Source organism: Sorex araneus, chromosome 5 (genome assembly GCF_027595985.1).
Source record: "Sorex araneus isolate mSorAra2 chromosome 5, mSorAra2.pri, whole genome shotgun sequence".
Classification (NCBI taxonomy): Eukaryota; Metazoa; Chordata; class Mammalia; order Eulipotyphla; family Soricidae; genus Sorex; species Sorex araneus.
In genome coordinates, this window is record NC_073306.1 from 83,932,886 (window position 1) to 83,948,805 (window position 15,920).

General features: G+C 53.3%; 1 protein-coding gene across 1 annotated transcript; it reads right to left on the reverse strand.

Annotated features, from left to right (window-relative positions):
* Nucleotides 1-535: 535 nt before the first annotated feature.
* TTC24 (tetratricopeptide repeat domain 24) lies at nt 536-7,684 on the reverse strand. Its single transcript, XM_055139911.1, has 10 exons — nt 6,985-7,684; nt 6,619-6,822; nt 5,728-5,856; nt 5,346-5,458; nt 4,356-4,454; nt 2,188-2,282; nt 1,992-2,095; nt 1,438-1,528; nt 761-901; nt 536-685 (listed from the first exon to the last, which is right to left on the reverse strand). Exons 1-10 carry the CDS (start codon nt 7,682-7,684, stop codon nt 610-612), a joined length of 1,752 nt encoding a protein of 583 aa, XP_054995886.1. The 3' UTR covers nt 536-609.
* Nucleotides 7,685-15,920: the final 8,236 nt, after the last annotated feature.

Here is a 15,920-nt window from a genome sequence, read left to right on the forward strand (position 1 = left end):
CCCACATGAGACAGTGAAGATATGGGAAGAGTTAGTGATTCTGAAGTCTCAATCCGAGGGGCCAGAGGGATAGGATAGCAGGTAAGGCACTTGCCTTGCACATGGCTATTGTGGGTTTGGTCCCCAGCATCCCACATGGTCCCATGAGTACTGCCCGGGGTGATCCCTGAGCGCAGGCAGGTGTGACTCAAAAAAAAAAAAAAAAACCCCAAAGGGGGCCGGAGCGATAGCACAGCCTATAGGGCGTTTGCCTTGCACGCGGCCGACCCGGGTTCAATCCCTGGCATCCCATATCATCCCCCAAGCACTGCCAGGAGTAATTCCTGAGTGCAAAGCCAGGAGTAACCCCTGAGCATCACCGGGTGTGACCCAAAAATTAAAAAAAATAAAATAAAACAAACAAAACAAAACAAAACAAAACTCCCCAACAAGGACTCCAGAGCAGCTGAGTGCTGAGTGCTCAGAGCTCACCTGGACAGAAGCCCATTTCTGGACAGATGCTCCAGTGTTGACACAGCGTGAGCAACCTGGAGAAGCTGGTTCCAGCACCCTCAAACATGTGGTGGGAGGAGCCTCAGGGGAGAGGGCCGTGGAGACAGGGGGCGAGGCTCACATGATGCTGCAGAGGCCAGACTCAGGGGGTCTCCTCTCCGGGTTCCTGCGGGGGGCTTCCCATCTGGACAACCTGAGGCGACAGGACGGTTTGCCAGTGGGTGTGTCCTGTGCAGGCTCGGCTTCTGCTGCCCTCTCTGCCCCTCACCTGTGACGCTGGGCTCCTGGGTGGGAGGGCCAGGCCTTGCGCTCTGAGCCCACCAGTTCAACAGGACACTCCCTTTCTCTGAGGTCCGCTGCCCTTGGGACCCTCCAGGCCCCTGGAGCTGGATGAGTATTGTTCAGATTGCTGTAAGACAAAGGTAAGAACGTTCTGGACTGGATACCGCAAACTCCAGATCCCATGTCTCCTGCCTTAAGTTATTTAAATTTTGTTATTGTTTATTATCGTGATTATTGCTCCTGGTGGGGCTCAGAAGGATATATGGGGTGCCAGGGATCAATTCTGGCTTATGCATGTTTGTGCCTGTGCAATGCAAACACCCTACTCACTTTACTAGCTTTCTGGCCCCTTTTTGCTTTATTTGTTTTGTTTTCAGGTCACCTCTTTCTGAGCTAAAGGCCTATTCCTAGTTCTGTGCTCAAGGCTTACTCCTGGCTCTGTGCTCAGAGATCACTCCTAGTGGTGCTCAGGAGACCCTAAGGGGTGCCAAGGATCAAACCAGGTTGGTGGCATGCAAGGCAAGTACTTTCCCCACTGTGCTCCCTCCCCGGCCCCTCCCTCGCCTTCAAACACTGAGCAGGACCTGTTCTAATCACCCAAGCCACCTCTCCTCCTTCCCCCATCCCATCCTTCAGGCTTCCTACCTTCCTCCAGGGACCCACCTGTTGACTTGGGATCCACTGTGTCCCAGAGTGCCAGCCTCCTCCATGCTGGGGGCAGCTCGGCCTCCTGATGGGAGCTGGGCCTTGGGCCCTGGATGGAATACAGAGACAGATTCACCAGGGGCCTCTGTGCGCTGAGAAACAGCAGGATGGAAGGGAGAAAGCTCTAGAAGAATAAGGATGGGCCACAATGACTGAGGTCACTGCAGACTGAAAGATGCAAATGGCCGAGCCTGGTAGCTTCAACCTGGGTGCTGAGTGACAGAGATGCTGATGAGAATAGGGACTCGCTCACAGATGGGGGAGGCAGGAGCAGTGGCCCCGACCAGGCCAGTGCCCGTGTGCTCTTGCAGCTTTCCACAGGGCCAGCTGTGGGAGACTCATGTTCCTGGGAGGGTGGAGGCTCTGGGGCAGGACGAGGCAAAGTCAGAAAAGGTTCTCCATGGAAAACCAGGCCTCATTCTCCAGACATAAATGCCGGGACGGGTGGGAACTGGAGCACTGAGGTGGGCAGTGAGCAAGGGGCCTGGGAAGAGTACCCCACATCGACTCACACTCCGGTCTCCGAGCCCAGGACCTGGTAGGAAGCTTTGCCGACCCCTCTTCTTTCTCCTTCTGGCCTTCCTCTAACTTGTGGTTTTCCCACAATCCCAAGGACCTGCGGAGACCGGGAGCAGGCAGCACCGCGACACCCAGGCTGGGCCTTCTCTTCCCGGGGCTCCCACCCTCCCAGCAACCCCTACCTCTCACCTGTGCCGCACTTCTGCTGCACTGTGGCCCACCCTGGGTGGAGGACAGGCTGGGGGGACCCCACCTACGGCCCAAGTCCTTCCTGGATTGGAGGTCTAGAAAGAAAGTGGAGGAATGAGGACCTGTGTGAGAAAAGCAGCTTCTGGCAGAGATGTGATGAGTGAGGGAATGTTCTCTGCAAACACAGTGGCCCCGAAGTCAGGCGTGTGGGAGATAGCCCAGGTGTGAGGTGTCTGGAACCAGAACTGTGCCCAGGTAAGGGGTTGTCTCACCACTGGTGACTCAGGTTAGAAGTCAGGATCATCTGCTATCAGAAGGAACGAGGTCTGAGCACCCAGCACATCCTCCTGCATCCAGGTGCAAAGATACAGGAAGAGGTAACTGGTTGATCACCTGACCCCCAGTACAGAAAGATGACTGATGAGGCTAACTTAATAGTGTCTGCACATAATGAATATGGGGGCCAGAGAGAGTGAGTATGGGGGAAGTGAAGTACAGCTGATCCCGGGATGATCTCTGGTACCCGACCTGGTCCCCATTGGTCTCATGCAAGGCAAGTGCCTTACCTGCTATACTATCTCTCTGGCCATGAGCCTTTTATTTATTTATTTATTATTATTATTACTACATTTTTGCTTTTTGGGTCATACCTGGCAATACACAGGGGTTATTACTGGCTCATGCACTTAGGAATTACTCCTGGCGGTGCTCGGGGGACCATATGAGATGCTGGGAATCGAATCCGGGTTGGTTGCGTGCAAGGCAAATGTCCTACCCACTGTGCTCCAGCCCCTGAGCCTCTGAAATTATTTTTCAATTTAAAAATTTTTACTTTTGGATTGGAGTGATAGTGCAGCGCTTTGGATATTTGCCTTGCAAACGCCTGCCCTAGGATCAATCCCCCGGCATCCCATATGGTTCTCTGAGCACCGCCAGGAGTGATTCCTGAATGCAGAACCAGGAGTAACCCCTGAGCATTGCTGGGTGTGACCCAAAAATGCTAAAAAAAAATTTTTCACTTTGCTTTGGGGCCATATTTGGCTGTGTTCAGGGCTTACTCCTGGCTCTGTGCTCAGGCATCACTCCTGGTGCCACTGGGGGACCATATGTGGTGCTGGGTATCAAATCTGGTTGGCTACATGCAAGGCAAGAGTCTTCCCTGTTGTACTATTTCTCCAACCTGAAGAATCATATTTTATTTATTTATTCTTTTTTTTTTCCTTTTTGGGTCACACCTGGCAATGCACAGGGGTTACTCCTGGCTCTGCACTCAGGAATTACCCCTGGCCGTGCTCAGGGGACCATATGGGGTGCTGGGATTTGAACCCAGGTCGGCCGCATGCAAGGCAAACGCCCTACCCGCTGTGCTATCTCTCCAGCCCCTATTTATTTATTCTTGTTTGTTTCTGGGTCACATCTTGCAATGCTCAGAGATCAGAGACCATATGTAATGGCGGGAATCAAACTTGGGTGGGCCATGTGCAAGGCAAGCACTGTCTCTGTACTATCTGCTGTACTATCTCTCCTGCCCCACAAATTATATTTTGAAAGTCCCAGGTCCTTGGCTCGAGAGCAGCCCCCCAAATAATAACATGTATATGATGTCCTAGTCTTTAAAACAAAATTTTTTAAAAGACCTACAACTCATTAGATAAATATAGTTAGCATTAAAGGAAAACCTCAATTCTTGGGGTGGGAGACTTCTTATGGTGCCTTACTGTGTGAGGGAGAAGGTAGTTGGAGGCTTAGGGAAAGAGGCCAGGAGATGGAGCCACGTGGAGAAACGTCCCTTAAGGAACGCAGATGTGAAGACTGTCCTCTGAGCACTGTTGCCACCCTGTGGCCCTTTTGGTAACTGCAGCAAAAGACTTAAAAATGCCACCTTCTTGGTTCTGGCTTGGGATCCCTCTCTGCACCCCTGGCATTTACCCACTGGATTTAATTTCTACTCAGCAAAGCCCTGGCACAACACCAGTGTTGGGGAGATACAGAGCTATCCTCCAAGCTCCTCATCCCAGGTGGCAGCAGGGAAAGTGACACCTGATACATAGCCCAGATGTGGCAGCCCAGCAGACAGAGAAGTGTGTGCCCTCGTCCCCTCTGTTCTCCACACCCCTCCTCCAGGCCAGCTACCCCTGGTCCCAGAAACTTGTTTGGGGTCCTCTTACCTGGGTGTGAGTCGGGACCAGCCCACCCCGGGCCATGTGGGTCCTCACAGCATCTGCCAGCTTGGCCACCAGTCGCTCACGTACAGAATCTGGCTCTTTCTGGGGGGGAGGGTCGATAATGGGGTGCTGGGAAAGGCCTGAACGTTTCAGTCCTCAGGGGACTGCAGAAGAAGGAACTAGGAAGGAGGGCCAGGGAGAGGGATCAAACGGTCAAGCACAGACCAGAGGGATAGTACAGGGGCAGGGTGCTTGCCTTGCACGCAGACCACCAGGGTTCAACCCCCATTACCCCACATAGTCCCCTCAGCATTGCCAGAAGGGATCCCTGAGCACCACAGGAAGTTGCCCCAAAAAGAAAACAAGCAAAAACAAAGCAACAAAAAAGCCTGAACACATGATTTGCATGTGGGAGCCCCGGGTTTGATCTCTGGCACCATAGTTTTTTGTTTTCTTTTTCTGTTTACTTTGGGGGCACAAGTGATAGTGTTTATGGCTTACTCCTGGCTCTGTGCTCAGGAATCACTCCTGGTGGGATTTGGGGGAATCCTATGTGGTGCCAGGGGTGGAATCCAGGTGAGCTTTGTGCAAGGCCAGCACCCAACCCTCTCTGCAACTCCCCTCCAGTACTGTATGGTTCCATGAGCAGGAGTGACCCTGAGTGCCAGATGGGAGCCCTAAACCAAAGCAAGATAAAGAGGTCCCCTGAGCCCCACCAGGAGTAGTCACTGAGAGCCAGGACTGCTGAGTATGGCCCCAAGAAAAAAAATAGGGACGAGAGGAGGGGAGGGGGCTTGGTCTTGTATCTCCTTGACCTGTCCTTTGCCTGGCCCCCACCACCCACCCAGCACTGGGGACAGATATGGGCTCTTTCTCCCCTGGAGTGCATGTTTCAGCACACTGGACACACAAGTGACACAGAGAGGACAGGGGGAAAGGCAGGAGGGGCTGCACTGCAGGCAGGCGAGAAGTGACGGTTCCTGCTGGCCTTACCTGGCAGCGGGCCAGTGCGTCCTTGTAGTGGCACACAGCCTGATCATGCTGGCCCAGTCGTGCTGCTGCGGCCCCCAGACCCTCACAGGCCTGCCACTGACCCTTCACGTCCCCTGGGAAAGACAAACTCAAGGTCCTTTCATGGGATCCTGCCCCACTGACCCTTCCTCTACAGAGCTGCCCATCCCAAGTCCTTGCACTCTGCAAGCCACTTTTTTTTTTTTTTTTAGGTCACACCTGGCAGTACTCAGGGTTCTCTTGGCTCTGCACTCAGGGGTCACTCCTGGCAGGGCAGGACCCTGATTGGTGCCATGGTGGGCCGTGTGCAAGGGAAGCACCAAACCCACCGTACCCTCCAGCCACCTGCTAACCCTCGCCTCACCGGTGTCCTGGGCGGCCTGCAGCGCGTGCAGGAAGTTGTCTCGGGCAGCAGTGTGGTCCCCCAGCTGGCTCAGAGCATAGGCCAGACTGCCAAAGCTCCGGCCCTGCTCCCGCCGCTGGCCCACAACACCTAGGGACAGAACCGTCCTGAGAAGAGACCCGACATCCAGGCCCCCAGCCACCGAGGATGGGCCCTGGCCCCCCAGCACACCTCCAGACTCACCCCTGAGGTTCCCTCAGCCCTGGGTGCCTCCTGCCTGCTCTGGGTCCTCCACAACAGCAAAGTGCATTAATAGTAAGGACCCTTTTATTTCCCTCTGTTCTCAGGCTTCCTTCTGGCCCTGTGCTCAGGATCGCTCCTGGTGGGCGCTCAGGACCCTCTGTGGTGCTGAGTCAAATCCAGGCTGGCCTTGTGCAATACAAGTGCCTTAACTCTATACCTTCTCTTTGGCCCCTGAAGGATCCTTTGTTTTTGGTTTTGGGGGCCACACCTGGAGATACTCAGGGCTTACTCCTGGCTCTGCAACCAGGGATCCCTGCCGGCAGGCTCGAGAGGACCATGTGGGATTCTGGGGAGATCAAAACTGGGTCAGCTGCAAGCAAGCCAAGTGCCCTACCCGCCACACTATCTCTGCAGCCCAAAAGATCCATTTTTTTACTCCCACAAACTGAGTCTGAGAATGAGACTCGGCCATTCAGCGAGCAGGGGTGCATCCCTCTGTACCCTGAGGCTTCCTCACCCAACCACGCCTCAGCCCAGGGCCTTGCTTGGTCCTGTCTGGCTAGTCCATCTTCCCCGGCCAGGACCTGTCTGACAGTCCTGCTACCACTCGGAGTGCCAGCTGAACCTCCTGTCCATCCCTCCGTCCACTCCGTTTCCACCTAGACCTACCGTGCAGGTTCGCGGCCTGCTGGTGATACTCCCGCGCTTCCTGGTAGTTGCCCAGGGCATTGTGGGCTGCCCCTAGATTCCCCAGCACTGTGGCCTCCTCGGCTGGCCCCTGGCACAGGGGCAGTGCCTGCAGGAAGGCCTCTGCGGCCAGAGGGAACAGCCGGAGCGTGGAGTAGGCCAGGCCTAGATCATTGTAGAGCTGACCTGTGGGGATGGGACTAGCAGGTCAGATGCCTTCAAGGCTGCATGGGGCAACCCTGTCCCCCTGCTCGCGCCGCCCCCCCACCCCCCCAGCCCCTTCCCAGCCCGCAGGGACGCCTCTGCTTTCCTTCCACCCCTCAGTGGCCGCGGAAGCCAAGCCCTTACCCAGCAGGCCCTGCTCCGGGCTCCTCTCAGCAAGCGCCCGGCTTTCCTCCAGCACTTGCACCACCTCGCGCACCCCATGCTGCCCGCTCGCCAGCATACACCCAGCCGCGGCCCCCAGGGCCAGGGCTGCGGCCCGGGGCTGGCCTGCCTGGGTATAGGCCCGGCTGGCTTCCTGGAGGCAGCGCACGGCCTGCTCCGGCTCCCCCAGTGCCTGGTAGCAGGCTCCCATCTTTGCCTGGGCTTGTCCCTGGTCACCTAGCAGCTGGTAGTGGCCCAGGGCCCTGTGGTACCAGGCCAAAGCTTGAGGCAGGTCCCCCAGGGCTTGGTAGGCTGAGGCCACGTTGAAGCACTGGTCGCCGTGTCCCACACCCTGTGCCTCCTCTTCTGGTTGTGCCCGCAGGAGCAGCTCGAGGCCTCTGGCTGGGTCCCCCGTCTCCACATAGGCAGCCCCGAGATTGAAGGCGCAGGCCCGGAGAATGGGGGTGTCCCTGGTGTGGGGGGCTTCCGAGGCCAGGAGGAAGGCCCTCTGGAAACTGGCCAGGGCTTCGTGGTTCCGGCCAGCCAGGAGGGCCCCGTGGCCAGCGCTGGTGAGGGCATGGATGCTGGCCTCGCTCTGTGGCCACTTCCTTTTCTTCTTTTTTTTCTTGAAGCTTGAGGGCCCAGGCTCCTGGGGTGGCTCCTCAGCGTTTGGGGGAGACATAGCGCTGATGGGGGTGAGGGGAGGGAGCAGAGGCGTCAGCAAATCCCACCTGGTGCCGTCCAAGCAAGATACCCCGCAGCTTGGCCCCGGCAGGCCGGAGAGTCTCCCAGACTCCTCTCTGCTCCCCCAGCTTGCTCCAGCCATCTTTGGGCACTACACCTACTCTCCTGTCTGAATTCTCTTTTTCCTTTCTCTCTTGTTTTTTGGGAGGGCCACATCCAGTGATGCTTGGGACTACTCCCTGTTCATAGCTCAGGGGACCAGGTGGTACCGGGGTAGGTGGGGGGGGTATTCAACTCAGACCTCCTGCATGCAACACCTGTGCCTGGCCCGTGGCACCATTCTCCAGCGCCTTGTCTATTTACTGGGTCGGGAGCAATATGAGGGGACTGATGCATTTATCCTCACTATCTGCAGATGGCAGTGGTGACAGTTCTACACCACGTCTGCTCACTGGTCTGGTTTTGTTTGGTTTTGGAGAGGGCTCACTCCTGGCTCTGTGCTCACTTATGATGGGGCTCAGGGGACAGTATGCAGTGCCAGAAATTGAACCCGGGTCAGCCACATTCCAGAGTAGCACCTTTCCCACTGGCTGGACTATCTATCATTTATCTGCCCCCTCCCTTATTTATTTATTTATTTGGTGTTTTGGGCCACACCTGAGAGTATTCAGGACTTAATCTTATCTCTGAGCTCATATGGGGTGCTGAGGATCTAGCCAGGGTCAGCCACACACAAGGCAAGTATCCATCACTGCTCTCTCCCCATCTTAAGGGAATCATTTTCTACTCTTTCTCCTGCTTCTTAAGTTCAAGTATATTGTTCATACATTCATACACACCTACACCTACACCTACACACACACACACACACACACACACACACACACGCTTCCTGCAAGTATCTCATCTCTTGAAAGGTAGAGCCTTTTCCTGGACACATGTCCCAGAACAGGAGAGAAAAAGACTACAGGCTCTCAGCACCTCCCTTCCCTCCCAATTTTCCCATTTCTTTGTTTTGGGGCCACACCCAAAGGTGCTTGGGCAGGGTACTCATTTAATCCCAGGTTGCTCCCAGGAGGTGGCATCAGGAACCGAACCCAGGCCTCCCCTCTGCAAAGCAAGAGCTTCAGTCCCTTTGTTCTCCCTGGACTCTCCCCTGCCCCCCAATACCTTTCTTAAGAGGCACTGTTAGAAGCGACACATTCTCTCTTCAGAGAAAGTCCTAGGAATCCTCATCTTCAGGCCCTGATTGATCCTGACCACCCATAGGCCATGAAGTGTCAGCCACGGGCAACTTACCTCCTCTGAGCTCCTTAAGGCTGACTCTCCGAATGGCCCCTCTGGCTTGGGTTACCTCCCTGGGCTCTGAGCTGAGAGCCCTTTAGGTTTCCAGGTGCCGCCCCTGTTCCTAGGGAAATATCTGATTGACATATCAGATGTCCTCTCCCATTCAGAGAGGCATCAAGGCCCAGGGATTGCATTACACTTCCTGTTCCCCAGGTCCCCTTCCCTACAGGCCTACCTCCCAACTCCTAGAAGTGACATATCAGTAACCAGTTACACCCTCAAACATCTACCCCTACTCTCATTTCAGAGTGGGAGCTGGGCCTGCTGCTGTGACGTGAGTCACAAGCAGTTGTGACTTACCTGCCTGGGGCTTCGGAGCAGTCGGGCAGTTGGGCTTAGAAACCAGGTTTTTCTGATTGTGAGCCAAGAGTCCCTTCCACGACACTGAGATAGTAGGATTTAATGATGGAATTGAAAACACAGACACAGACACACACACACAAACAGACACACATAGACACGCACACAGATACACAGACAGACACAAATACACAGACACAGACACACAGACAGACACAGACACAGACAGACACAGATGATACAGACACAGACACACACAGACACACATACAGACACACACACACACACACACACACACAGAGCCGCTGTGGGGTAATTTCCCTTTTGGGAACAGGTTTGATGGTTGGGAAGGGCTGGAGATCAGATAAGCCTTCCTGCCCCGGGGCTCCTTTCCCCAGCCCCACTGATCTGCAGCCTCCAGGTTCTGCTTAATGAGACGTCAGGCTTCAGGTCACTGGGCACCTCACCCAGGGAGGCCTGCATCAGAAAGCTAATGTCCTCATTTACCTGCGGGAAAGGCTTCTTTCAAGCCCAGAGGCCTTTGCCAGAAACAAAGTGCGAAGGCAGTGGTTTACCTGCACTTGCCTGGCAGACTCTGCAGTCTCTGCCGCAGCCGTGGGGCTGTGTGCCACAGATGGTGCCCTTTTCCCAAACAGGATTCACAGTTGCCTGCAGCTTTTGAACAGGGCCCTTAGATACTGCTCTCGCTGGCTCCCCTGGAGTGGCGAGAGGAGGAGTGGGCTGGACGGAATTGCTCCCACCCAACCTCCAGCGACCTCACAGGGATCTGGCAATCATTTATGAATCGGAATCTCCGTTTCTGCCTCTGTCCTAGGAGAAGGAAATAAGGGGATCTTTGAAGATGAGCTATGTGCAGCACCACCCGATGATACACACTTGATGCATATTATTGATGCGTATTAAGGTGGCGTGCTGGTCCCTGACTCTGGTCTGAAAGAAATTCATGTCCGCTCACTTCCTGTCTTCACTGTACCACTGTCATCCCGTTGCTCATTGATTTGCTCGAGCGGGTGCCAGTAACGTCTCCAAGTGAGACTTGTTGTTACTGTTTTTGGCATATCGAATATGCCACGGGTAGCTTGCCAGGCTCTGTCGTGCAGCAAGATACTCTCGGTAGCTTGCTGTGCTCTGTGAGAGGGATGGAGGAATCGAACCTGGGTAGGCCACATGCAATGCAAATGCCCTACCCGCTGTGCTATCGCTCCAGTCCACTTCCTGCCTAAAAGACTTCCTGTCTCATATATATATATATATATATACATATATATATATTTTTCTTTTTGGGTTGCACTCAGTGATGCTCAGGAATTACTCCTGGGTCTGAACTTGGGAATTACTCCTGACAGTGCTCAGGGGACCATATATGGGATGCTGGGAATTGAACCTGGGTTGGCCATGTGCAAAGCAAATATCCTTCCCTCTGTCCTTTTGTTTCGACCCCAATTATATTTTATGTTTATTTATTTATTTATTTATTCCTTTTTCCCCCCCCCGCTTTTTTGGGTCACACCCGGTGATGCACAGTGTTTACTCCTGGCTCATGCACTAGGAATTACTCTTGACAGTGCTCGGGGGACCATATGGGATGCTGGGAATCTAACCTGGGTTGGCCGTGTGCAAGGCAAACGCCCTACCCGCTGTGCTATTGCTCCAGGCCCTTATTCATTTTTTTTTTTTGGCTTTTTTTGGGTCATACCTGGCTCTGCACAGGGGTTACTCCTGGCTCTGCACTCAGGAATTATCCCTGGCGGTGCTCAGGGGACCATATGGGATGCTGGGAATCGAACCCGGGTCGGCCGCATGCAAGGCAAACGCCCTACCCGCTGTGCTATCGCTCCAGCCCCCCTTATTCACTTTTTTACTTCCTGTCTTAAGCCCCTATTCCACCAGGCTGGTGGGGTCTTGATTTTATTCCTCCTTTTCCCTGTCAGGACGGAGTCCAGGGACAGAGTGCTAGGACTTGTGAGGGAAACCCCATCTGATCCTTGACCACCTGTTTTCTACGCACTGACACCTTCTTCTTATCCACCTGGCCTAGGCCCAGAGGCCTCATTCCAAGCACTCATCCCAGTATTTCCCTTCTGGCTGCATGGGCGATCTGCCTGGTTCAGGGTGTTTTTTTTTTTTTTGCCACATCTGGCAGTGCTCAGGGGTTACCCCTGCCTCTGCACTCAGGAATCACTTCTGGTGGGGCTCAGGGACCATATGGGATGCTGGGGATCGAACCCAGGTTGGCTGCAGATAAGGTACGTATTATGTTTCTGACCAAAAGTATATTTTTTATGTTTAATTTTTAAAATTTGTTTTGGGGCCACATCAGGCAGTGCTCAGGGCTAACTCCTTGATCTGTACTCAGTAATCACTCCTTGTGGGGTTTGGGGGATGCTGGGGATTGAACCCAGTTGGCCATGTGCAAGGCAAGCACCCTACTCGCTGTATTATCACTCCAGCCCCTGTCCAAAAGAAAATTTTTTAAAAGCATAGTTATTACTGTAGCACTGTCCAGTTGTTCATTGATTTGCTCGAGTGGGCACCAGTAACATCTCCATTGTGAGATTTGTTGTTACTGTGGGTAGATTTGTTGTTTGCTTTGCATGCGGCCAACCCAGGTTCGATTCCTCCATCCCTCTTTGGAGAACCTGGCAAGCTACCGAGACTATCCTGCCAGCAAGGCAGAGCCTGGCAAGCTACCCATGGCGTATTTGATATACCAAAAACAGTAACAACAAGTCATCACTGTATCACTGTCATCCAGTTGCTCATCGATTTGCTCGAGCAGGCACCAGTAATGTCTCCATTGTGAGACTTGTTACTGTTTTTACATATCTAATATGCTATAGGTAGCTTGCCAGGCTCTGCCATGTGGGCAAGATACTCTCGGTAGCTTGCCAGGCTCTCATTACATTTTTTTTTTCTTTTTGGGTCACACCCAGCAATGCACAGGGGTCACTCCTGGCTCTGCACTCAGGAATTATCCCTGGCGGTGCTCAGGGGACCATATGAGATGCTGGGAATCAAACCTGGGTCGGCAGCGTGCAAGGCAAATGCCCTACCCTCTGTGCTATCACTCCAGCCCCTCTCATTACAATTTTTTTAAAAAAAGCTTAAACCTTTATCACATCTGTAGTACTACAATAAACTCCCAATTGACCTCTGTTCTCTCTCATCTTCTGCCAAGTCCCTGCTGCAAAAGGATATTTCTGAAATATAGCCTGACTCTGACCTCTGTCTAAAGTGCTGTTTGGCTTCTGATTTGTCCCCATACTTTAGCAAGGTGTCCAAGGCCCCAAGGGGCCTGGCTCTGAGACTCTCCAAACATACTTCCTGCCTTTTCCTGCTTGAGCTTTGTTCTCCCATGAAACAGACCTGATGACAATTTCCTGAACACATCTCCTTGCTCTTGCAGTTTCCTCTGCCTGGAATTCCTTTTTCCTTCGATTTGATAAACTCTTGTTCACTTTTAAACCCAGCCCAGCAGTCGCTTCCACCATCTTCCTGTCTGTCCTTCCTTGCTCTTAATCACAGCCAGCATTTCTCCCCTTCCTCAGGGGAAGACGGTGTGTATCACAGGCCTCTAACTTACTTGGCTTTGTGAGCGTTACTCATTCTTCTTTCAGCAACCTTCTCTAGAGCATTAACTGTGCTTATTTATCTCTGCATCTATGTCTCCAAGTTCAGTGCATATCTCTCAGAAGGTCCCCCAAGTGAGCCCAACCCGAGAATATTCTAGAGTGGCAGGGGAGGTAGCTCAAAGGGCTAGTGAGCATAAGGTGCAAGTACCAGATGCGGTATGGGACCTGCCAGGTCTCTGAAACACCACCACCACCAACGCCCACCCCACTTCATCTCTCACACATACCCCTCAAAAGGGAAAACTATAAAGCAGAACTGGGGGTAATGTTAATGGGAATTACTGGGTGGGGGGAGTGGGGAATCACAGAGGCAGGAGAAAGGCATGGATTACTTAAAAACAAGGCGTAGCAAGGACTGGATTAATGGTACAGTGGGTAGGGCATTTGCCTTGCATGTACGAGACCCTGGTTTGATTCATGGTATCTCATATGGCCCTCCGAGGAACAACACCAGGAGTAATTCTGGTGTCGCAGAGTTAGGAGTAATCCCTGAGCATTGGCGGGTGTGGCCCCCAAATAAACAAACAAAAAAGTAAAAAACAAGCAAACACAAAATTAAAATAAGGTGTAGGGGCCGGAGCAAATAGTACAGTGGGTAGGGCGTTTGCCTTGCACGCAACGGAACTGGGTTAGATCTTCGACATCCCAGATGGTCCCCTGAGCACCACTAGGAGAAATTCCTGAGTGCATAGCCAGGAGTAACCCCTGAGCATGACCGAATGTGACACAAAAAGAAAAAAAAAAGTAGCAGACAAGGAGTCCCGCAGAAGCAAAAACTCCAGGTCAAGTCAGAAAGGGAGCACCTCTTTATCCTCCCCACCTGGAGAACAGGTGCCGCATATGCGAACTACAAATCCCAGGAGCCTCTGCGACGCACACCGGAAGTGTCCTTTTGGGCTGCGGCGCCGATAAGGGGCGGTGGCCCAGCGGCGGGAGATTCAAACCTGGAAGAAGGGGAACATGGAGGGGAGAGGAACGGGCCCGTGCCGGGCAACCTGTGAGTGCCAGGAGGGAACTAGGGTGGTCTAGAGGGGCTGCCGCTGGCCGGGGGGCGAGCGGGTCTGTGCTCGGTGGGAGCGGTCTGTTCTGGGGGATGGGCAGGGAGCGTCCGGCCGACTCAGAACTGCAAAATGCTTCCACGCCCGCAGCTCTTCCAAGCTTGCTCAGGGCCCCCAGTCCCTGGCTGCGGAGACACGCCCTCCCGTCTCTGCTCTCTACCGACTGCTCCCGGGGGACTGGGCGCCTAAGGAGACGTGGGGTGCTCCTTGGCTTTCCGACGCTCTTGGAGACGATACCTCTCAAATTTTAGTTGTGTCTTAACTGCCTAAGGAGCTTGTTAAAAATGCAGGTTCTTGACCCATCCCACCTGAGCTTCTGCTCCATTAGGTTTGGGTTGGGCACCCCTGAACTGCAGGTTAAACAGTATCACTTGCTGTGTGACTTCCTAACCCCAGGTCATTCTCTTTATTTATTTATTTATTTATTTATTTATTTTGGGGGGAGTCACATCTGTGCTCAGGGATTACTCCTGTATCTGTGCTCAGGGGTCACACCTGGTATGACTCCAGGAACTCTGTGGTGCTAGGGATTGAACCCGGTTACTCTTGTGCAAGGCAAGGACCCTAACCACTGTACTATCTCTGTGGGCCCCACATAGTTATTTTCAAAAGAGAAATAGAAAAAGAACTGTCTTCAGAAATATGAAATGACAGGGAGGTTTCCATGGGATTGGATTTTTGTATCACACTCCAGCCATATTCCGGGATGACACCCAGCTCTGGGTTGGGATTTCCTCCAGATGGTTTCAGGGGAACCTCCATACATAGTATGGAGGGATCTACCCTAACCTCCAGCATATTCATGCCTCCAGCCCTTTGAGTTCTTTCTCCCGTTCTCCATTCCTGGCGGTGCTCTGCCCTTCATCTCTGTGCTCAGGCATCTGTCTGGCTGGTGGGGCTAAGGGGACAGAGTAGGGTGCTGGGGATTGAACCTGGGTCAGCTGCATGCAAGGTAAACACCCTTTCTGCTGTACTATTTCTTCAGCCCCTCCTTTCCTTCTCTTAACACCCCTCTTTTCCCCTTCTTCCTTTGCTTTGTTGTGATGATAGTGGCACACACACACACACACACACACACACACACACACACAGGTCTTAACTGTGGGGTATCACAGTACTTGCACAATCTTTTTTGGGGGGTATTTGGGCCACATCTGGTGGTATTCTGGGTATCCTTATAGCTCTGTTCTCAGGAGTCACTTCTGGCAGGGCTCAGGAACACTACGGGGTGCTGGAGTTTGAAACTGGGTTGACCATGTGCAAGGCAAAGTACCTCCCTCTGGACTATCTCCCCAACCCCTTGCACGGATTTTGTTTTTTTTTTTTTTTTTTTTTTTAGGTCCCATCCACTGATACTCAGGGGTTACTGCTGGCTCTGCACTCAGGAATGACTCCTGGTGGTGCTTGGGGTACCATGCAGGATGCCGGGAATCGAACCTGGATCAGCCACGAGCAAGGCAAAGGCCCTCCCTGCTCCCTGCTGAACTATCTCTCCATCTCTCCAAGTCTGGCCCCTGGCCCCCCTGCCCCCCCCTGCAGTTTTGCTTGTGCTGCTGCAGGCTCACCTCAAGCGCAGAGTCCAAAGTTGTAGGCGCGCTGTGCTGTAGCTGCAGTCTGAACCCTGGGCCTCGAGCTTAGAGGCAGGAACATTGCCACCCAGCATTGAATGAAAAGAGCAAAGTCTGTGTGCTGAAATTGATCTGTTGAAGGAAAGTTCCAGGCCCCTGAAGGGCGGGAAGACTGATGTTTCTTTCTGTTTGGACTGTGTGTACAGAGGCCCGCCCTCTGTCACAGGCCTCAATTCATAACTCTGAAGTGAGGTCATTCACTTACTGCTTCATGTTTTCCGTGCTTAGCTACCGCACTTGTTCCCAGT